This window comes from Synchiropus splendidus, chromosome 1, assembly GCF_027744825.2.
Source record: "Synchiropus splendidus isolate RoL2022-P1 chromosome 1, RoL_Sspl_1.0, whole genome shotgun sequence".
In the NCBI taxonomy this organism is placed as follows: domain Eukaryota; kingdom Metazoa; phylum Chordata; class Actinopteri; order Syngnathiformes; family Callionymidae; genus Synchiropus; species Synchiropus splendidus.
Window position 1 is genome coordinate 6,993,915 of NC_071334.1, and position 23,265 is coordinate 7,017,179.

The 23,265-nt window shown below is 43.2% G+C and overlaps 1 protein-coding gene across 5 annotated transcripts; it reads left to right on the forward strand.

The window, feature by feature from the left end:
* The first annotated feature begins 17 nt into the window (after window positions 1–17).
* On the forward strand, window positions 18–23,247 carry LOC128757396 (G-protein-signaling modulator 2-like). 5 transcript variants are annotated; one of them, XM_053862659.1, is made up of 16 exons: window positions 18–1,010; window positions 3,519–3,633; window positions 14,254–14,475; window positions 14,923–15,058; window positions 15,237–15,376; window positions 17,057–17,180; window positions 17,324–17,439; window positions 18,643–18,798; window positions 19,198–19,306; window positions 19,416–19,581; window positions 19,771–19,874; window positions 20,005–20,181; window positions 20,266–20,428; window positions 20,583–20,768; window positions 20,837–20,952; window positions 22,793–23,247. In XM_053862659.1, exons 2-16 carry the CDS (start codon window positions 3,569–3,571, stop codon window positions 22,955–22,957), a joined length of 2,145 nt encoding a protein of 714 aa, XP_053718634.1. In that variant the 5' UTR covers window positions 18–1,010; window positions 3,519–3,568; the 3' UTR covers window positions 22,958–23,247. The 5 variants fall into 5 exon arrangements, with proteins under 5 accessions (XP_053718634.1, XP_053718639.1, XP_053718648.1 ...); XM_053862664.1 differs by lacking the exon at window positions 3,519–3,633; XM_053862673.1 differs by lacking the exons at window positions 18–1,010; window positions 3,519–3,633 and adding an exon at window positions 1,543–1,676.
* The last annotated feature ends 18 nt before the right edge of the window (window positions 23,248–23,265 follow it).

The following is a 23,265-nucleotide window of genomic DNA, read 5'->3' on the forward strand; positions in this document are numbered from 1 at the left end:
TTTGTTGAAATCTGAATTAGTCTGCAGAAAATTCTTTTTTTTTTCCATTTAAAATGCATTGTACATGTCTAGCTTATACGTTTCTGACTATATTGATGAGACTAAATCACAAAAAAAGAATGAAAACAAAGACAAAATATTTCAATTTTGAAATCCATATTTCTGACATTAAAATTAAAAAAAGGAGATCAGACAACAAACCAAGTTAACATGTGAATACACAAATACAAATCATTGCAAACATCTCATAATGATTCCGTATTCCAATAATAACCTATTGCAAATGTTTTTGTTCATAGGCCACAAATATTCTACAATATTTATATGACCCAACTGTAGTGATAACTTTGATTTTACTGATAAATATTATGCTTCAGTCTGCCAGTTACAACAGATAATAGAATATAGAAAGAGGCGGTTTCCCCAATTTTTTATAGCACAAGAAATTCAGTTTTAACATGGTTGTTTTAGACCATCAAAACAGAATGATGTATTTCAAAGTAATGCAAAGAGGATCATGAACAGTCAAACATTACAAACTAAAAGCAAATAACTGCTGTTGAAGTTGTGTGATTCAGGGACCGAGGCATATTTTGAGCTGTAGGGGGCGAGAGAGCTCTGTTGATGTCAAGTCAAGTCTTCATAAATTGCCTTTCAAGGTCGATTTTTGTAGATACATATGTTTTATTTTAAAGATGCATGTGTCATAAGTGTCTTGATATTGTTTTCATAGGCATAAAAAGTTTCTTCTTCCTTCTTTAAGCGAGCTCTCTGGTGTTTCCGATGCTACCTGAAGGCAACACGCCGATTCCTAATTGGAGGCAGATTTCGGGGCGAGGAGTGGCTTCTCTTCCTCAACTGCCCCAAAAGCGGACGGTTTGCTTCCCGATGGAGGCTGAGCAACTTGGGCAACACTTCTAGAATAGCAGGGAAACGCGTCCTCGAGGGTCGTAGCTCAACTCACTCCGTTGTTGGACTTGACGACATGCTCGCGGCGTCTGCAGTGTGAGGTGAGTTTGCGTGTTTGTTTACAACTTTGCTAGCTGATAGCTCAGCCATCACGCACACGCCCCGACACGTCCCGAGCCATTTAACACATGAGATATGAAAATATCAGTCACTTGCAGAAGTGTTTTCTGCGAATTCAAACGTCATTTCGATGCTATTCCTTCATACGTAAATGTTAGTTGTTGGGCCAAATGGCTCTTTTATTTAGCTCACACATTATAACTTCATTTGACCAGGTCTTTTTTCCTTGATAAAGTATTAGAATTATAAAGGATTCCACGCAGTAAGAGTCAGGCGAGAGTATTTTTTAAGTGCTTTCTAATTTCAAAATTGTGAGGGTGTAACATTTTGACAACATGCTGTGTCAAGTTGAACGTCATATCACCGGAGGTTGTGTCTGTCGCCTGACTGAGTTTGGAGACAATTCACTGCTGAATTTTAGAATGTTTTGATCGCGTGCTTAGTCATGTAAATACGAAGTTTACTATTGTGAACTTTGAATTACTAAGAACGTAGCAAGGTCAGACGTCATGCTTGCCTGACTCACTGGGACTTTTCCACTTACAATGTCCTCAAACCTCCCGTGCGGAGTCAGAGTTAGCTCTTCACTTCTTTTTTTGCTGTCAAGCACGGAAAAACAAGAGTCATATTTGTGGAGGAGTTCATCGGTAAGTGTATCACTTTGTCCTGAATGGGTTTGATAGATTACTTATGTGCCAAAGTAACGTTTATATACCTTTACTTCGTTACATTTCCTCATGACTTTATCTGTAAACTGACTTACGTTCACGTGAGTCAGTGTCTAACTCTTGAAACCTGAGCTCAGCTAAAAGACTCAGCTCTCCCGGACGATCTGTGTTCCTCTATCTCACCTGTGTCCTCAAGCCTCTGGATCACTTCTAAATTGAGTTTTTCCCAAGCAGGACCCTGGACTTTTCCTTCAGAGAGCGGGTGAGAACCTTAGTCATCTGGGAAACAGCAGTGACAGAAGTCAGTTGTATCTTAATTAGAACTTTGTCAGTAAGTTCTTGTCCAGGAAAAAGGACTTTCTAGACTTGTTTTCCATCATGGGAACTGAAGGTGAAAAAGCTATAACGCACTTTTCTAAAATTAGATGCAGAATGTGGGTGGAATCCTAACCTTCAGATTTTGGCACCATAGTCACTTGGATTTCTTTTTTTGATATTCTTTTTTACTTAAAGGTCAATTAAAATGCCGAACAAACTCTCCGATTTTGAATTTCTTTTTTATTGCAAAGAGACAGACTGGTAAACCTAAACGATCATATGACCTCCTTGGCGGAGGGAACTACATGTCAAACAAGTTGCTGCAAATTACAAAGACTCTTCTCAGTGATTGTGATTCACTGTGTTACAGTATGCTGTAATTTAGGGGTGCACCCCTCATCATTTTGTCTGGCTGATACCGACTTTTTCAAAGTCCCAACATGCCAATTGTTTTTGCAACCCACAACTAAGTCACACACAAAAGTCCCTTTTTTATTAACTTTTATAAACAATACGAAAGGCAAAATTTTAAATATAAAATTAATGAATTTTTATTTCCTTTACAATGAACAGATCAAACCCACAATGTCAACTTCACTTGTTCAGTAGATGTTGTTGCCATATGACAGACTGCTCCTCTTTTCATGGAGTACATGTCCAGGGAATGAGGATCTGGGGTCCAGGTGCTATTAGCTGCTGAAAGTGCCGGTCTTCCACAAAAGAATCCAGCTCCCCGTCTAATACACTAAACTCCGCTAGCATTGGGTTTTGCCTGAGATAGCTCTGGTTAGCCTTCGCTCCATTAGCCTCTTGTTAGTGCTCGAATTTGTTGCGGTGACTTGATCCCAAGTGTCTTGTTTTACTGCTGAGCCTGACTCCATGGGTGCACGTGTTGCAAACTCCAATTTGGTTTTCGTTTTCCTTGACTTCTCCGTCATGTCGTATAAATATTTCCAAATCACTGCCATCTTCTCTGCTGCTGCAGCGTCACAACAGACAGTGTGAATTTGTCCTGAGAAAGTTTTAGAGAAAGTACATCATGATGTAGAAAGTCATTTCTACATCGTGATGTAGTATTTAAAAGAGTAATACCATTATCATCCGCAGAGTCCAAATCACAACAAATGTTCATTCCAGAAAACACAAACTTTATTGCCACAGACAAGTGTGACATCATAAAAACGTGTGGAAATGACTTTGCATGACTCCTAAGTCGACTCCATTTGTTGAGAAATGTTTTCTTTGCTGTTATTACTGGAAGCAAATCCTTGCCACAAAAACATTATTGCCATCATCATTTCACACACTGCCGTGTGCTAGTCCTCACTGTGAACTGCTGCTTAACTAGATGTGCGCGACTGTCCGTCACCGTTCACTCTCACCTGTCGGCTCAAGTTTCTAGACACCTGACTGGACCGAGAGAGTGTGACGGTAGAACTCTGCTACTGTTTGAGTTTCCTGCCTGGCTGCTTGGATCTTGATAGTCTGTCATGTTGTCTTCAGGGTCGGCTGTTGGCTCTCGGGTTGTTGTCAGTATTTGTGCAGCAGCGGTCATGTATGGGACTGGTCCTCCGCACGGTGAGGTGGACTCTGAGTATCGACGGCACGCTCGCCACAGGTAGGCTGCCTGTGTTGTCAGAGCCCCTCTGAGAGTGTGACTGTGCTGACAACTTAATCAGTGGTGAAGCTAGATCACATTAAACTCCCTTGATGTCCTATCAAGCCTCTCCCATCCTCTTCGTGTTGTCATTCCTCATGCACGTCATTGGTCGCATTCCTCTGCTTCCATCGCCAGCATTCTTGGTCCGACAGCGTCTCTACTCTCCATGTGATGCTATGGTCTCACTCGCGCTCCAAACTTCTCTCTCTAACAAACATAATAGTAAGTTTCACTTGTGGCGCTCAGAACTACGCAGCCTAGTGTGTACTAGTAGTTAGAGTCAGCATTGCTAGACGTCAGTGCAAATGTTGGCTGTTGAATGACGCTGTTTCTTTTCTTGTCTTCACTTGCCTGAACACCTGACTACAGCCCTTAAAGATGTACAAAGAAAAACTTGCCGCTTCAAGGACTTTACAGATGCGGTGAAATGACTTTTTTATCAACTAAATCCTTCAGTATTTATGTTATTGTTCAGTTTTGCAAATCATGTAGATACATCCATTTTTCTCGACTCAAAAATACTGCATTGGACGGTTTTATCTTGAGGTATTTTATTGTGATCCATTGTTGTATCACTTATAAAAATGGAACAGGCCTGTTGGAGTGAAAAAGTGGACTCATAGACTGAGCACGAGTCTCCTGCGAGTGTCAGGAACATGAGCCGTTACCAGTAACTCAAAGTCCACCGCTGGAGGTCCCTTGGGCCAAACTGTAAATATTTCATTGTGTGAAAGTGTCTATTGTGGGCTCAGAGCACCTGTTTGTTTTGATATAGTTGTGTGGCTCTCATATACACACACACACACACACACACACACGTCTCCACATGTTGAGCTGCTCCACTGGCACAGTTTCTCCTGCAGCTGAATTCCTCTCTAATAACTGACAAGCCTGGAGGACTTGTCAGAGAAGAGCTGATGCAGTTGTGAGCGGCAGTTTAGAGGTGTGAACAGGAGGGTTCTGAAAAGGAAAAGGGAGTCAAAGCCTGTCCATGTTATTCTGGCTGCGCTGTGAAAAGGTGCATTATTTGCTTGTTGCATCACAGATGGGAAAGCTGGTTCTTTGTTTTGAGAATTGCACCAAAAAAGTGAATCGATTAAAACTTACAGTACCTTCAGTACCTACCTACAGTACCTACAATACTGGGGGTGATGGCACTGAATTTTGTGGCCAAATAATACTGAATACACAAAAGTTTTTGGTTGTTTTTTTTTTTGTTCATACATAGTACATAATAGAACATTTTTATAAATATTTTAAATTGATATTTATTATTTTTTAATCCAAACTATTTTTGACAAAAATAAATCAGCTGAGGCTTTAAAAAAAAGAAAAAAACATGCATGCCTAAAGTGCGTTGCATTAGAGACACCCACAATAAATGAATTATTTGGTGCAAGTCTACTTAGCCACAGTGAGCATGTGTGTACTCAGTATGTGGTTGTTATTGTTATCACCAGATGTTATCACCTAATTGTTATGTCCCCTCTTCAGCATTTTTGCCTTCTAAAGGAATATTGTAAAGGCGTGGACATTATGAGCTTTATTGGGTTTTAAAGGGCCTGGTCACATAACCCGCCCCTTGGCTCGGCGTTGATATGTTCTGCCACCTAGTTTGTTACTACTATCATCAGTAGGATGCCAATATTTGAGATTTGATTCATACCAGGGTGACTGATGCACTGGCCTTCTCATCCGCCAAAATGGGCAAGCGGAACCCCTATTTTCTGCCTCTTGCCGGTGCAATTTTTAGATCAAGTAAAATTGTTAGAGGAAAGACACTTGTTGGGATCATGTGTCCTCATGTTTTGTTTTTTTTTTCAATGTACATTTTGTATGACATTTGGAGCAACATCTGAGTAATCTTGATCATCCCAACTTTTTTGCCTACAAGTTAATCCCAGCTGTTATTACCATTCGTATCTCGTGTTTTTAGTACAGTGCCACCGTCATTCGTCCTCATTAAGTAAGGGCGTCTCATTCACTAATGCCTGGCGGACACTTCCTGTCTGTGTGTCCACCACACGCTGAGTTCATGTATTTTTTCCTGGTGGTTAATTCAGACGAGTGGATTTCACTGCATGGATGTGAGCGGAGCTTGGGGAGCTGCAGGGTGGGGATTGTGATGTAACGCAAAATCATTTCCTCCTCTTTTTCTTTTTTTTTTTTTTTTGGTCAATCGTTCCCTGAAAGTTGTGGTGCAGGAACGTGGAATTATGTAAATCCGGAGCTCATAATTTGTCCCATTTAATCTGCACTATCCTGCAGTTTAATTGTCTCTGGGGGGTCAAAGGAAGTGTGCCTCGCCATCCCGCCTGTTTGCTGCCGGATGATTATTTTCATGGAGTGTTGAGCAAATGGCTTGGGGCTGACAGCAGTCGCTTAAAGTGGCTATAATTACCTTCCATGTCTGGGCTAATTGGAAGTGACATATACCATCAGGTGGCTTAGTGGCGCCCGGCTACGGAGGCGAAGTGAGCCGAGAAGTGCAACTATCAGCCAAAACCTGGCCACCCTGCTGACCTGTTCCTCTCTTGTCATTTCTGCCTAATAGCGCACAGGTGTTAATCTGCCGTTATAGTAACAAAACGCTTCCTGTCTGTGCTGCTCGCCCGCTTGGGTCGCGGGGAGCCGCTGAGCCGATTAAATCCTTTGTTTTGCTGTTAGCGCAGGTTAGCCCAGTCTCAGAGGTGGCGGCGGGACATCGCTGTGAGACATAGCTTTTTTTTTTTTCTTCCTCAATGCCACCAGGACTTGCGTTATGCGTTTTCACGTGAAGGCCAAAGACGCGTTGAGAGAAGTGCGCTTGCTTCAGGGGTCGTGCAAGGAGCTGGAAATGTCCTTCGTGTCTAACTGCCTGAAATGCATCAGGACGGAGAGAGGCAAGAGGTATGTGGCTTGGAAACTGGTCTGTGTGGACTCTCCAGGTGTCCCTCTGTATGTAGTCAGCACTTCTATGGTCATGGATCATTATTTAGCACCCCTGCAGACAAGCCAGGCCCAGTTTCTGTCACTTCAGCGGCTCTGCAGACAACTCCATTAACCTCCAGCAGAGTCCGACTTGACAGCTTTTAGGCTCTAGTTGGTCATCAGACATCCGCAGCACTGACTAATGCTTCTTCCAAAAGCAGAGGCTACTATGTATAATGTAAAACCTCACAAATAACACAGCTAGCAAGGACACGGTTTACAATCTGAATCTGGCAATATGCTTGAAATTACTGAGCAACATACAGGTCAGTAGAGTTCAACTCATCGCGATTCAGAATGGCAGACCCTTTAGCTTGCGTCCCGACTGTGCCTTGACTATAAATAAGAACGCGTTATTAATCCTCTTCAGAGGAAAGACAGGCACTGTTGAAAGTCTAATGATGATACGGATAAAAGGTTGGCAGATACGAACCGGCCTTTGTGTTCTGAAAGGCAACAATGAGGCTGTCTGGTGAAGATTTTAAGGAGAGCTTGGTTGTTGGCACAAAGGATGACCTGAGGTGTTCAGGCTTGATCCTTGACATGGTGAGTTTGTCTTCAGGTCAGTCATCCTGCCTTTCATTCCCAGTGCATGACACACTGCTGTAAATGACCGACTCTGATGTGTCCTTCAGTTTGTTCTACGGGTGGATGATATGGCAAAAATGTTGTATCATGTTTTTTTGAACAATGAAATCACAATTTTTATGACATCACGGTTTTGTACGCATTTTTGAGACGAATTTGTCTGCTTTTTATAACCACACTACAGAAGTATAAAACAGTACTGGTGGCCTTTTGAGAAGGCTCTGATGAAAATGCAAACTAGAGCAGGGAGATATGGCATAATATCGCAATATATTTTTTCATATCGTTCAATGTTGATTATTATCCTTTTTTTTAAAACTGTTGTTTCTAAAATGTCTTTTAAAGCAAGTAAGTAAAGTACAGTCATTTTAACATTTTACTGACTTCAAAAGAAATGTATTCAACTAAATGTGATCACCACAGTATTCACACACAATATTTTGAAATGCCTCATTTAGTCTTCATCATTATCTGCTGCTTTTTTTTGTCCAAGTGGTAAACGGGGTGATGGCCGATAATCGACATTGGCTATATTTTCATGTCATCTAGTTTCATCCTCGACAAAGTAGAGATCCTGATAGATTCATATCATAGATTGTTAGTCAAGAAAACAATTTGTCACCTTCATCTGACTTGTACTGTGTTATCATTCGCATGCGGTTCCTAATGTTTATTTTTCGGCATAATTTTATTCTAGTGTTACTCTAGAGTCAGTGGCACCGTGTCAGCATAGATCTGTAATGCATGGATTGTGACAGATGCGGTCCAAATGATCTCCCCACTTTGGCAGAGCATTAACATGTTCCAGTCATTCGCGATCGAATATTGTCATATCGCACACGCCAACTTTTATGTTAGTACGAATGCTTAAGTTAGCAGTTTTGTTTTTTTTTTTTGGTGCTATTGAATACTGCTATGAGATTTGGATTATTTTTGTTTGTTACAGCATCGCAGTTGTGTTATTATCATTGGGGATCGGAAGATTTTTAACGATTCTGAATCTATTATCGATTTGGTTTCTTAGCGATTCTGTTATCGATTCTTACTGAGAAAAATGGGAGAGAAACAGTTCATTCAGTATTAATAGATTTGGGTATCATTTTTGATTTTAGCTATTCCATTTATGATGCTACTTACTGAAAATGGGGCGCAGTGATTGTCAGTTTTTAAGAGTCAAATCAGGATCCAAAACACTGTTTTTATTGATAGGTTTTCTGTGTCGCACAAATGACGGAGGAACTGTCATTTAGCGTTCAAAAAGCTGCATGGATTTAACATCAGTGAAACAGGAATGTGTTGTGCTGTCGGATCTGGAACAAAACTGTGATGCCGGAACCATGGAACAGTTGACAGAGAGCTACACTCCTTTTAAACAGAGGTCTTTATGGGTCTATGTCAACAATGTATCTCATTTATGTATCTGGTGAAGCATCCTAAAATGGTCTTATTTGAGAAACGATATAAAGATGACATCTAAGATAATGCGTTCAGTGTAGCTCCATAGTTCCTTTCGTCTCATTATTGTCGGTGCAGGAGACAGACTGGGAACACTTCTCTACATCACAGTAGAAAGAAGTACGGCTCCAATATGAGGTGTGTGACATTATTATTAGCGAATCAATTTCCAGTTAGCGCCATGCTAGCCGTCAAGCTAGCTGTTAGCTGTGGGGTGTCCACCTTCCCTGATCGAACACAGAACACTTTTTCATCGTCCTAAACCCACATCGTCGTGACATGGCACCGTGAACGTGCAGCGTCTAGAGCCAGACTTCAGTCGGGATCCAATAAGACAAACAATTCAATAACAATTCAAGGCAGCCCACACAAAGGACACACCTACAGTGTTGGTCATGTGTACAAGTTCACTTTTAGGTCCGTTTTTTTAGTCTCCACTTTTTGAAACTAGGTCCCACCATGGATGACCGAACCCCACTTTTTGTTGGAATGGAATAATTGGTTGCTTGTCAAATGTATTCATCAGCCCTTTTGTATTTTGTTGCATTATCGTCTTTTCAAGTCAAATTGCAATGTGCTACATGTCTCGCTGTGTTTCTCTCATTTGTGGGGCGTGGCAGACTCGAGTCAAACCACAGAATTGTGGGTTTTGTGAAAAGAAGTGTTCTGCATCTCAGTTTCTGTCTGTGGGCAAGACTCAATATTGGATTTTAGTCTTTGATGTGGGCACGAGAGTTTGTAGAACTCGCCCATCCACAGCTGGTTTGAATCAGAGGTGAGGATTATTGTGATGGGCGATAAATTCCCTGTGGAACTGTGCACACACAAATGTTTTCATAGAACGAAAGCTTGTTTACTATTCTTTCAGTCATTCTGCTCCCTTCATTGACTTACTGCGAGGGAAGCAACTTCATCCTTCTGTCTGTCTGTCTCATGAATGTTGTTTCACAATATATTTTGGTATTGTTTCATCTCCCACCCTGACTAAACCAAACCTGCAATATTGCATATGGTCCTTCAAATTCAGGAACATTATACTTCCTCTATGAAAGTGAGAATCTCCGAGGGAAGAATGTGAGGCCAGCTTTGAAGGGAAAATCGGGTTCAGGAGTGTGACTGCAAGAAGTTAGTGTTCCACGTTTGAGGCTGTTGCTGACCTTTCTCTGTATTCAGATGAAAAAAAGTGTACGTTGACAAATGCCTATTGAACTTCCAAACTTGCGAGTGTGCAGTTCTACTTCTCTACTTTTGGTTTCTGTTATCTGTTCACATCTCTGTTCGTGGCCTTCTCTCCTACAGTCAATCCCTGTCCAGTGGGGAGCTAGATCCAATCGGGTTTATAGAAGATGACCTTTTTATCCCCAGCAGTGTCCTCAAATGTTTTTTGCAATACGACCATCCAGTTATGTTTACACTTATGGATTTGGAGACTCGGCAATACTTCTTACACTGTCAGATAATACAGTATATCTCTTTTATTGGGTGGCCCGATATCTTTTATCAATATCTCGCTACTTCCAGGCTGTGTGACAATATACAAAATTCGGTTTGATGCGTCAAATTTAACCAGAATATACCAGAATAATGCTCCTTACGCGCACATAAGGGGCAGAGCTGGCAAGCAGCCGTGGAACTGAATGACATCAGCAGCGCTCACAGGCTGCAGAGATGCAGCAGCTTCATTTGAAACACTGTACAAAACGGAGGCGATGTTGATAGAAGGATATAGCTTCAGTGCATATCCCTTTAGGTCTCAGTATTCCTGCTGGAGCTGTATCAATATTTCTCCCAGCCCTAGTCTCTTATTCCTGCGTGACCTTGTGCTGTCATTAATTCACTTTTAAATGGAAGAGTAAGTGGTAAAGATCCATCCATGGTTTCTCTCGATTTGTGGTGGATGCTATTTCCTGGGGAGATACAATACTCCGCATTGTGCTGTATTGCACTCATGACTGAGGTTGTCCTTTCTTTGATTTGCTCCGCCATTTGTTCATCTGGCTACTACTGCATTAGCAAGTTCAAGCATTGTTTTAGCTTTGGAGGTGTCATTTGTCATTGCTTGACTATGTGACTACATGATGTTGTCTAAACATGCAGCAGTTGTTGTAAGCATGTTGTTTCGGGAAGGCTAGCTGTCTGCTTGTCGACAGAGTTTCCATGTTGCCACAGACGTCTTTGAACTGGGCTTCCATGTTTAGTTTAGCTGAGTCTGAGTTACGTTTTGGTGCATTTTAACAGTCATTGACGTTTCAAGCTCATTTCTGGCCACGTGAGTTAGCACACTTGAATTGAAGTACAGCCGCAGAGGAGGATGCTGTTGTCTCCACCTTGGCTCTGGGTTTGTCTTCACATGGTGCCATAGCTGATGTCTTATTGTTGATGACCATGTTCAAAATATGCCTTTGTTCTGAACCAAATATTGAAGGTAATATTGTCCTGATAAACACCTTTAATGTGCAGCACCAACATGGCCAATATTTTTTTGCTTCAGCAAATCAAACGCTCTTCATCGTGTTTGCAGAGCTGTCGCTGTGAAGCAGCCTCACTGAACTGGTGCATGACTAGATTTGTTTTACAAGGGTATGAAGTAATCCCGTGTGGATTTAGTCTGGCTGACTTTCTCAGCGAGGGCGTTGGCGTCTTCCAGTGCTTGTTTCTCTCTGGAGAGAGGCTCAATGTAAAGCACGCTGACTCCAGACCAGCTGCACATTCACATGCCCTTAAAGTGTTTCCGTTTCACTTTTGCACCAAATGGAATTTTTATCATATTTTCAGTCCTTTTAAGTGGAACTATGTGGTGAGCGGTGACCTCATTCATGACTCCGTCTGCTAATCCCAGACTCTTTGAAACTGGAAAGGTCGAAATCGTTATCGAAGTGATGATGCAGCTGAATGTCTGGATGGGTCTTTTCATGTCTCTCTCAAACTAGCAGCTCATTCTGGACAGTGATGATGCCAGTGAGTCACCCTGTCCAACCTCTGTCCTTTAGTTTGGTCCCTTTGACCCCAACAAGCCAGATTTTTCAATACTTTAAAAGGATTTTTGTGTATTTATATCGTTGTTTTGCTCCTGCCTTGTTTTGAATATGCTTTGGTTCTTAGCGTATTGTTTGTTTTTGTTTATAAATATGTGTATTTTCTTTTTTCTGTTTTTATTTTTACCTCATCTTTTGAGTAATTTGAGCTTTGAACACATTTATTTTCCCCTATTGCTCCCTGCATGTTTACTGTGCTATTCTCTTATATTCTCGAATAGAGTTATGTATATGTTTTTTGTATTTTTTTTTCACAAACTACATATTACATCTTGGTTAATTTGTTTGCAGTGTTCATTTTGCGTCCAATTTTATTTAGAATATATATATATATACCTGTACATAGAGAGAGAGAGACAAGAAACAGTATGTTAGAAGTGTCAGACTAGGCATTAAGATGTTATGGTTTCACACCAGCTCAAGAGCTAAGTCAAGTTCATCCAAGTGAATTTATCAGACCATATCTATTTGTTTAATCAGCAGTGTTTTGAAATTTTCCTTCAGGAGTCAAGCTGAAGTTTGCGCAGAAAAAGGCGGCTGACTCACCGCCTCTTCCCCTGTACTTCTCTTTCCGATTGTAAAGGAGGAATGTGGTGTGTCTCTTGTAGATGAATTCAGCGTCACACATGCTGACGCTTCTGTTTCTGCCAATGAGCACCATTTCTGTGGTGAAATCTCCTTTCTAACCTCTTCCTTATTTTAGGGCTGTCTGTGGTGGAACTGAGTCAGCAGGCCGAAATAAACTTAGACGGGCTTTGACTCAGCCATCATTAACAGACCAAAAACACATATTACACTGTTTTGTAATTGATACTGCTCTCAGTGTACAGGTTGTTTGTGTCATATGTGGCTGTTTATTTTTTTATTTGGCTAGTGTATTCAAACTAATGATGCAGTGGAGGATAAATTATTGGGCTTTCTAAAAACGTTCCTAGATAATACCGTGGATTACCAGTGTCTTGTGTAGGGTCAGAGAGCAGATGGTTCCCTGGCTTTTCTGGTTGGGGCAACACGTTTAGTTAGTGTTTAAATGTGCTTGAAATGTGATATTAAAGGGTGTGGGCAAGTGTTTAGGTGGCCAACTATAACAACCATTGATACTCAGCACTCACACACACGATTTCAAATGTTTATTTATTTTTTTAAAAATATATATTTAAAATACACTGTATAACAAAGCAAACTTGGCAGCGTGTTCGTTGATGCCTTCCTCCTGGCAGCTCAAACGCTCGCGATAGCACGTTCAGACCGCTCTCTTTCTCTTCAGTGCTGACAATAGTGTGCCGGTGTGTGCTCACTCTGTCTCAAGGATTGGACGCATAAGTTCTACACAGGACTGGCACAGATGGCCTGAAAATGGAAATTGATTCACAATTTTTGTTCACAATTTACAAATGCAAATAATACGTTTGAAAGGTTTTGCTTTTATTTTACCAAAAACTATAACTCATATTTCCCTTCCTGAAATAAAAGTACCTGCTGTTACCACCTCATGTTGTTGCTGAATTAAACAACTTATAATTTATGCATGAATATTGTTGTACAAGTGCAACAAGACACCTAGAACGAAAAATACTTCAGGCTCGGGAGCACATACCTGGGATCCGTAGTTTTCAGTGAGTGGATAAACCCATTCAAGATGCATATTAGGGAAGGGTGAAAAAAAAAAGATTCAGCTGTGCTCTATTTGTTCTTGATCATAGTTTTAAATGTTTTAATCTCTCAATAGCAGTGTTGGTTGCTGAGGCTCTGAACCAGAGTTGGCTTAGATTGAGCCGATGAGACATGTAGGATGTAATCGTCTGACTTGGATCTTCTCAGCAATCGCATGATTTAAAGTAAGATGCTTCTGCGTGATGATCAAAACCTGAATTGTTGCTGTGATGTCAGTTTTATTCAGTGGAAAGTCTGACACTCTTGAACGGACTTCTAATGAATTTATTATCCGTTGTGAGTCAGAATACCGGTCGACCAAATCAGTCTGCTGACGTGACGCATGTGCACGCACGGACCTGAGCAGTCTCTGAATGTGTGTTTCATTGGTTTAGCTGCAGTATATATGCCCTGTGATGGGTTGTTTAGGTTGCTTTATTCAGGGTGGCCCTGCTTGTCCATTGTGATAGCAAGAAGGCTCCCTACACAAACATTTTTGGAACAACCACGAGGCACTCAATAAATGAAGAGAAATGGAGGAAATAAATTCCTGTGGTTACTGTACATGAGTCTGCCATTACTGAGGTTTACGGAATTAGATGAGATATCCTGCATTTGTCCTACAGTGGGGACATTCCACATTGTCACAGCTATTGGACCTGTGGACCACTTCAAGTTGACTTTGGAATATGGCCATTTGAGGTGCAGCTCTTGCTCTTCCAAAAAATCTGAAAGAATTACAAAAGTAATTGACGCCACGTGCAAGCAAGTCATTGTCCTCCTATCCTCTATGTCAGTGAAGTCTATTCACTGAACTGCTGACATGAATATCATTCATGAAGACGTGGGCTGATTTGTCGCCGGTGTCGCTCTACAGGATGGAATCTTCGTGTCTGGACTTGGCCCTGGAAGGCGAGCGCCTCTGCAAGGCAGGGAACTACCGCGCCGGAGTGTCTTTCTTTGAGTCAGCCATCCAGGTCGGGACAGAGGATCTCCAGATTCTCAGCGCCATCTACAGCCAGCTGGGCAATGCATACTTTCACCTGCAGGAGTACAACAAAGCCCTCGAGTACCATCGGCATGACCTCACACTCACACGGTAACAATGACTCTGGTGTTACTTTTAGAGATACTGTAGAAAAGATTTGAATAAATCATATCTAATTTCCTCAAATCAAGTGTTAAATTGTCGGTAAAAAAGCATAAATAACTCTCCGGGTGTCAGATCATCCTCTTGTTTAACAAACTATGTGGCGTTGTTGCACATTTTGATTTACTTCTGCAGGTATTATAAGTGTAACTCGCATCTCTCACTTCAGTAATAAATCCATGTAAACCATCCTTCTGTTGCAATAAATTATTATTGACATTGTGATATTTGTTTGCCCACTATCTTCGTGGACTGAAAACCTAGAAAGCCCTAAATTTCTTTTCTGGGCCTATTCTCAAGCATCTCTTTCGCCTGAGCAGACCAAGCCGATTTTATTTCTCTGGTTCAATATGCCTTCTTTACCTGCCGACAGTCATCTTCTTCCTCTCCTTCCAGAACAATTGGTGATGAACTCGGTGAGGCCAAAGCCAGCGGGAACCTCGGGAACACACTAAAAGTTCTGGGCCGATATAATGAAGCGGTGGTTTGTTGCCAAAGACACTTGGACATCACCCGAGCCATGTATGACAAGGTGGGTCCGTCAGAAGAGAGAATTTAGCAGCAGAAGAGCTAAAATTGAAACCTGCTTCTGCAGAGTTGTTGTCGACGCTGTCTGCTGTCTGTGTATTTAAAGTCTCTAATTACAGAACTGGTCACTCCGGTTTCCGCCTGCCTGCCTGTGTGTGTGTGTGTGTGTGTGCGCGCTGTAGGTTGGGCAAGCTCGAGCGCTGTATAATTTTGGGAACGTTTACCACGCCAAAGGAAAGAGCATCTGCTGGAGTGGAACTGAGCCGGGAGACTTTCCAGAGGAAGCGCGGATCGCTCTGAGGAAAGCAGCTCAGTACTACGAGTGAGTCGGGGTTGTTTACTTGCTTTGTTGTTTCTCACCGAAAAATGACCCGAAAATATCATCACAGCCGAAGCTTGTGTTGGAGTTCCGAACTCTTATTTTGAGTATTTGGTCAAAAGTATGTGGTTAAAAAGCTCTGGGCAGCGTCTGAAGTATAAATAGATTAGAATTTCACCGTTAATGATGATCCTCAGGTCTTTCTTTTCCGCTTCCAATTCTGCATCCTGAATGGATCAAGACAATTCTATACCATGAGTGAGTGACTGCACATGGGCTGTTAACATACACAGTTCACTGTGCTGGCTGTGATGCGAGGCTTCATCTTGGAGAGAAGAATATGCTGCTGCCAGTGTCTGCACTGCACAAGTGAGCATGTACAATCGAGGTTACTGTGTATTCACATGGCCATTGGTCAGTGAAACAACACCTTTTTTTTGGCCAATACTGATTGACTGGTGATATATTTTTTTTATTTTATTGACAACTAAATCACACACAGAAGTGAGTTACAGTAATTACACAAACCTATTCAACAATTATGCTGAACAACACTGTATAGAAAGCATTGCCACTTAAAAAAATAAGTAAGAAATAAGCAATAGTGTTAAGTGTTTATGATGAAATAATTTACCTTTTCAATGAACAGATCAAACCCCCAATGTAAAGCATGGGTTTCACCTGTGGTTCGCTCCAGTTAGCTTTTGCTTGGTTAGCTTCTTGTTAGCGCTGGATTTCAGTGTGGTGATTCTGAGTCTATGGGAGCATATCTTGCAAACTGCAGTTTGGTTTGGTTTGTTTTCCTTGATGGACAAGTATTGCCGCCATCGTGGCTGGCTGGCTCTGATGTCTGCTGCTCCAGCAGGTAGTCAGATTTAAAAGGGTAAATTCGTCATGTCGGAATATAAACAGCATCTTATTAAAAAATCTATATTTTGTATATTTCGTTTCATCGCTGATCACTATAAATCCCATATATGCCCACATTGCCGCAGATAAATCGGCCAGCTGATCAATTGGTGCAGCCCTAAACTTCTTTTTTTGACATCCTTGTTGTGCTTTGTTTATGTCCAGATGCACGGATCAAGTTCTGCACGCAGCGGAATTGTTCCTGTCATTCAGTCATTATCATTTTTCCATTAAAGAGAAGCCGAAGACCACCATAATCCATGTCCACGTCCATGATGCATAATGAGGAGTGCTGGCAGGCAATTGAAGCGTGTGATTTATTCACTATCGTCTTGATGCATTTAACAAAAAAAGCTTTATGATTTTATTTTTATATAAATTTGAACAGGTGCAGCTCCAGACGTTAAAATATTGTTCTGGTTTTGAGCGGTGGGGAGAACGTTTATTTCACTCCACAATTCAACACCCCAGTTATGAGTTTTCAGCTTGCCACGATCTTTTCACTTTGTTTAGATACGGTTTATCACAGGTCATCATTCATGGTGACTCTCATTTAAGCCCTGGTGGTTTGCCACGATTGTTAACATGCTGTGGAAACCCTGATTCTGAATCATGAATTTCTTTTCTCCCTGTTCATTGTAGATTCTCGAGTAATCGTTTCATCCTATTTAATGGTATCTTTGCTGGTATAAAGAAGTACCTGTCAGTCAGGAGCATTCATTGGTGAACCTGCCGAACCTGGTTGATCCTAAGACGGGACTTTCATCTTTGCAGGGCAAACCTGTGTCTGGTGAAGGAGCTGGGTGACCGTGCAGCTCAAGGCCGGACTTATGGAAACCTGGGAAACACGTATTATCTGCTGGGCGACTTTAAAACCGCAGTGGCTGCACATGAGAAGGTGCGTTGCAAACTTGTCATTACTGCGACTTGGGTTGTTAAAGAGTGTCACCTCTTCACTGCCGCAGCTTTTTCTGAGCATGGCTCAGGCGTGTTCTCTGTTTATAATGAGCACCCAACTGCTTCCTTTTTTTTTTCTGGCAGCGCCTCCTAATCGCCAAAGAGTTTGGCGACAGATCTGCGGAGAGGAGGGCGCATTGTAACCTCGGCAACGCCTGCATCTTCCTCAGCCAGTTCGAAGTGGCGGCCGGTCATTACAAGTGAGTGTCTGCCTCACCGTCGTGACGTTGCTCCTCTTGGAGAAATACCTTCCCCAGGAAGGACTGCGGCAATATTACTGTTGCCTGGTGAAAGTACAGTCCAGTCAGGGGTCGCCAAGCTGCCATTTTCTCTCCGCTGCTTGGACTAAATGTATCGGTTTATTGTTGTTTTTAGCTCCTTCGAGTCACCTGTCCTTATGAACCGGCTTTCCTGACTCATGCATGTGTTTCATAGACGTCCTCCTCTCCATGATGCAGTAACTTCCTCATCAAGATGATGCTACTGTATCATAAAGGTCTGAAATCTGTGTGAACTAGACGTTGCATGAGTCAAGTGCAATGTGACGACACTGCTGTCTTCTCCCTTGCACACAATTTATGACTATTTTTGCCTCAAAATATTGCAAGTTTGTGCATTGAGGAAGCTATTGCAGTGTTCCATAGGGGTCCAATATCTAATATCTTAAATCCATGGGATTGGAAAGAGTTGGGGGAAGAAATATTGCTACACAATGCAACATGTGTATATCAGATCAAACAAACCATGAAACCGCTGCTTCCTTTGTCCCGGGTCCAATGACACCAAGTTGACAAGCAATAACTCTGCAACCCACTGGGTGGGGCCTGAGGCTTGAGGGTCTCGAGCTCAGAGTTGGAGGCACCTAGTACGTGTTTGGCATCAATGTGAGCCACCTAGGAATGTGTCCTGCTCTGTGGAGCTGCTTCTCTCTGGAACAAGGGGCCCATTATTAAGAGTGTAAGGGCCAGCAGGAGCTCCATCAGCATGGAACTGTTAAAGCTGTCCCACAATGAGACTCACTACTTGGCATCAGTCAACGAGTTTAGATCCGCATTTGTTTTTGCTACTTAACGTGTGTCAGCAAAGTCGATGTGCAAACTGTTTCATCTCTAGGAAGAACTGAACAGAACATGTGCGTTCATCTGCTCTCGATGTTACTATTTTATATTCAAACCTGAGATTGGAATATTGTTGATCATTCCTTTGGTGTTTTGTGTTGGAAATCAAGACAGTTCATTCAGATAGATCACTATTGTTGCTCTCCGTCGTTGGTCCACCATCAACCGTCAGTTGCTCCCGACAGGAGAATCTCTTAGCCGAGAAAACAAACAGATGCCTATCACTCCCCGCACACGCCCTCCGCATTCTTTGAGCCGCCCCCGTCTGTGTTTCTCGCCCTGAAGGAGGACTCTGCAGCTGGCCCGGCTGCTGAAGGACCGAGCGGTGGAGGCCCAGGCCTGCTACAGTTTGGGCAACACCTACACGCTGCTGCAGGACTATGAGAGAGCCATCGATTACCACCTCAAACACCTGGTCATCGCCCAGGACCTCAACGACAGGTAGGGCTCAGGACTGGTGCCTGGCCTCAGCATGCAGCCAAACTTGAGGGGAAACTCCCTGGTTCACGGTGAATCCCAAACCCCCTCTAGTGGCTTCATCTTGGCATTGCACACCCTCATTGAAGAAATCATTTAAGATATCTTGATAAACAGTGTTTGGAAATTCCAATATGAAAGTTGACTCACCCATGGATGGGCAGAGGTCAAAGGTCACTAAGACTCTCATCTCTTCTCACCAGAACTGCGCCTCAGCTCTTCATCACTTCTGGTTTTCCCATCTTGTTGTGGTTGATTCAGTGACGCAGCCTTGAGCCAAACATCTGCTTGGTGTAACTGACTGCAGCCAGGATCCTCCGTCTTGTGCAATCCTAAGTGAGGCAATGTTTATCTCCACTGCAGAGTCGGAGAAGGAAGAGCGTACTGGAGTCTCGGAAATGCCCACACCGCCCTGGGGAACCACGAACAGGCCATGCAGTTCGCTGAGAAACATCTGGAAATCGCCAAAGAGGTGAGCGTGTGACAATAGCGCCATCTGCAGCCTCAAATAGAACTGCATAGACGTTTGTAAATATCTAATAGTGAAGTGGAGACTTTCACTGACTTTTGTGATGCTGCAGACGGGCGACAAAAGCGGCGAGATCACCGCCAGGATGAACTTGTCTGACCTTCGCTTGGTTGTCGGCCTCAAGTCCAACTCCCACAGTCCGACCAACATCTTTCGGAACACCAACAGCAACAGTTCAGCGGTGCCAGGAAGCCACCAACACTACATTCACCTGCCGGGTAAGCAAGGGTTTCCACCTGCCTTTGTTTTCCAAGTGAGTCTGGATTTTAAACAGAAGAAGCATTTCGGTTGGAAAGTAAATAACCAACTGAAACTGGACAAAAATATAGAGAAAATGTTGGAAATTAAAACCTATAAAAGAAAATTATTTTTAATTTTTTTTTTTATAATCATTATTTTTTTTGAAGTGGGATCAATGTCACCAGCAAGGTCGCGGGGAAGTGCCGAACACCTCGAGCAGTCAAGTCCAACATCTGACAAGTTCTCTGCCGGAGATCCATCCGCCAGTCTAGTGAGTCACGGAGCAGATCCGTCTTGTGACTGGAGTCATTTAGATCCACCAGTTTCTGTCATAGAGAAATCACTGACATCAGATTTGTGGTTTCAGTAGAAGTCAATGAAGTGTCTGCTTGTCTCTGCAGGACTCGGAAGACGAGTCGTCCTCCAAGTGGTCCAGAAGTAACACCATCAAAGCTTCCACCAAGCTTTTCCTCTTCCAGCGGCTGAGGAGTAAAAAACACAAGAAGTCTTTGGCGAAAGAGCACGAGAACGGAACCGAACCCTCGTCACCTGAAGCCGACTCGGCAGAGTCTCCTAAGGTGAGTCCGAGTCATGACTAACGGAGGAGCCAGTGCTCTTCTGTCATGATGAATCTCTGCGTCCAACACTGCTGATTTCACCAGCTGGACTCGCACGACACGCTGGGAGAGGACGGCTTCTTCGACCTCCTGACTCGTTTCCAGGGCAACAGGATGGATGACCAAAGGTGCTCATTGTTGGATGGCCCGAGCCATCACCCCGCCCATTCCTCCCCCTCCTCCACCCCACCTGTAGCTGAGAGGAAATGTGAGTCTGCCCATCTTCCACCGTCTTCACACCACCTGCACTTGTTTTCCTGTGACACCTGGTGTGAAGGCAGCGCCGCCTCACGCCTGTCCTCGGAACACGCTGTGTGGCTGAGCGACTCCCGCCACTATTGACAACCGCGTTCCGCCCGCAGCTATTTTCGAATGCGAAGCACCGTCCCAGGATCCCGCTCATTTCCTGGAGCTGCTGGCCAGCTCGCAGTCGCGCCGCCTGAACGACCAAAGAGTCAGCATGAGCCATTTTCCTGGCTGGAGACTCAGCATCTCCAACCCGCCACTTACACCCACCACCTCCAGCGAAAGCCCAAACCCCTCCCAAGGTACGTGCTCTTCTGGTCACTCTGTGTAAGGCACCGGGGTCTGAGTCAAGCTCGTCTTCTGCCTCCAGCCCAAATCCCCAGCTCCGAGCCGCCGCACACACCCTCCCCGCTCAGTGGAGACAAGTCCAGCTTTGATCAGCCGGAGGGGGACGAAGTTTTCTTCGACATGCTGGTGAAGTGCCAGGTGAGGGGTGCAAGCTTCTTCTTTACCTCCAGTTCAGGGCCTCCCGAATGACTTTTAGGTGAGTCCGTTTAAAATGTGTCAACAGCAAAGGCGCCTTAGCCTCAGCAGCTGGTCCACCTACACACAGCACTAGGAGGGTGTGTTCTGCTCGAGCTTGGAGCTGCCTCAACGTTCCTCCTCTGCCTCTCAACTGGAGCCAGTGCTGTGTTTAACTGGCAGGACAGGTTCAGAGCGCAGTTGTTGTGAAAACCCTAAGACTATTTCAGCTTATTGCTCCAGCACGTGTCTGAACCATCATCAGTTACAAGATTGAAATGTCAACGTTACTTGTTAACTTGTAACAAAGGCAGATGATTAAGAACACTTTAAAAATAGTACCAATAACTGTACCATGTGTAGTTGCAGTGTGAATGCTAAGCACGACCAACAATTCAAAATATCAATAGAAATAGACAGTAAACATAGTCTCCATGTCTTTAGGACATGTCAAACCGCATCTGGAATAAATGACATTCAAGTTTCTAGGTCCCTCCTGTAGGGATGGCCGATAACTTATCGTAAGCGATATCCCCCCAAACACAATCTCCACGATGACAATTCTGCATCTCACGATAAATTTGATAAACTCGTGATGCACTCGCTGTATTGGATCTGCACACGTGAACATGACCGTGAGACCGTGATGACACACCGCGCTCTCCAGCTCCGCTGCATTTGACAGCAGACACCGGCGTGTGACAGCTGTGGAGAGTGTGGTGGACTTTGGTTCACCATCGTAGTTTGAAACGTATTTTGAATCCAGGGAACCTTTGATCATGACACTGGTCGACTCTGAGTCTCTGGATCCATGTTTATTTGATGAGATGGAGTGGTCCTCATAGGTTCTCTGACGCGCTCGTCCGCCTTGGTTCACATCAACACATGCAGGTCTCCCGCTGCCAAGGTGAAAATAGTTGGATGTTGGCGGCGGCGTCCTCTTCCTCGTCCCCATTAGGGTTCACTGATCGTGGACACACTCTCACAGGCAGCGCTAATGCTACGACCCGCCATCAGTTATGGAACATCAACAAATTCTAAAGTGGTCAAAATACGAGTGACATCTTCAATAAGGCCATGGAAAACAAGCATTTTAGGAGAGAGAATTGTGAGAAGGTTTTTCATCACACAAGACAAAAGGACTGACAGTTTGTATCATGATTTGGAGAATAGAATCTATCTGACTGATCATTACTTCACCTGATGATTTCTAATGTTTCTTCAGTAGCATCTAGGAAATGTGTCCAGACTGCTCCATAGTTCAAGTCAACTGTTCAGAGACATGAGACACAGCAGACAGACGGCTCCATTTAACCCCTAAATAAAGCTGGCAGAGCAGTCTGTCAGACACCAGCGGCTTCTACCAGAGACGTGAAACATTGAGTTTCTCATCTCTACACTTAGTTCACTATTCTATTGAAACCTCAACAAATAATGATGTTGGAGACAAACTCCACTCATAAGTTTCATCATAAAACAGTTTCAAGAGAGACTGTAGTGTCCAACACATGGAAGAGAATGAACATTATCGTGAAAATTATCGCTGAAATTACATTTATCGCGATAACTTTTTTTGTCCATATGGCCCATCCCTACTCTCCTTGTCGTGGCTACATTTTTTAAATCGAGATTTTGGAAGACAAGTGAATGGTTCAGGCTCCACCACATCTCCACTTCCAGAAACACTGTTTATAGAATTGAAATTGCTGTTATCAGGATGGGACTCGCTGTTTCTTTGTGCCTGGTGAAGACACATTTTACTGGATTATCTTGTACTGAAGCAATGACCGATTTTGTCCTTCAGGGCTCGCGACTGAACGACCAGAGGTGCGCGGCTCCGCCCTCCGCCCGAGGTCCAACGGTTCCAGACGAGGACTTCTTCGGACTCATCCTGCGCTCGCAGTCCAACAGGCTGGAGGAGCAGAGGGTCCAGCTGCCATCCGGAGCCAGCCCGTCCAAACTGGATTGAGTCAGCAAAGCGATGGATCACGGTACCTCAGGACGCAAGATGAAGTTTACAAGTACTCTGAACAAAACATGGGAGCAAACATGGAATTCGCTTTGAGCCAAACTCTCGGACTCAGTGGTTTAAAAAAAAAAAAAAAAGTGTCGGACATTTTTAAAGACGTTTTTACGTGACTATTTTTTTTTTAAAGAAATGTTTTTTTAGAAACAATTTCAGACGCATTATTGTGAGAAAAAATGTTTTTTTTTTTAGGTTTGGTCCGCTTTGGAGGAATAAAATCTCATTTCAACACATTTGACTTTATTTTATAA

What these genes read in the sequence shown, in the direction of transcription:
- LOC128757396 (XM_053862650.1), top strand. Translation starts at nt 6,437, where the DNA reads ATGCGTTTTCACGTGAAGGCCAAAGACGCGTTGAGAGAAGTGCGCTTG. An exon ending in ACACTACATTCACCTGCCGG is followed by an intron (nt 19,582 to 19,770) that starts GTAAGCAAGGGT and finishes TTTTTTTTGAAG; the next exon opens with TGGGATCAATGTCACCAGCA. An exon ending in GAGATCCATCCGCCAGTCTA is followed by an intron (nt 19,875 to 20,004) that starts GTGAGTCACGGA and finishes TTGTCTCTGCAG; the next exon opens with GACTCGGAAGACGAGTCGTC.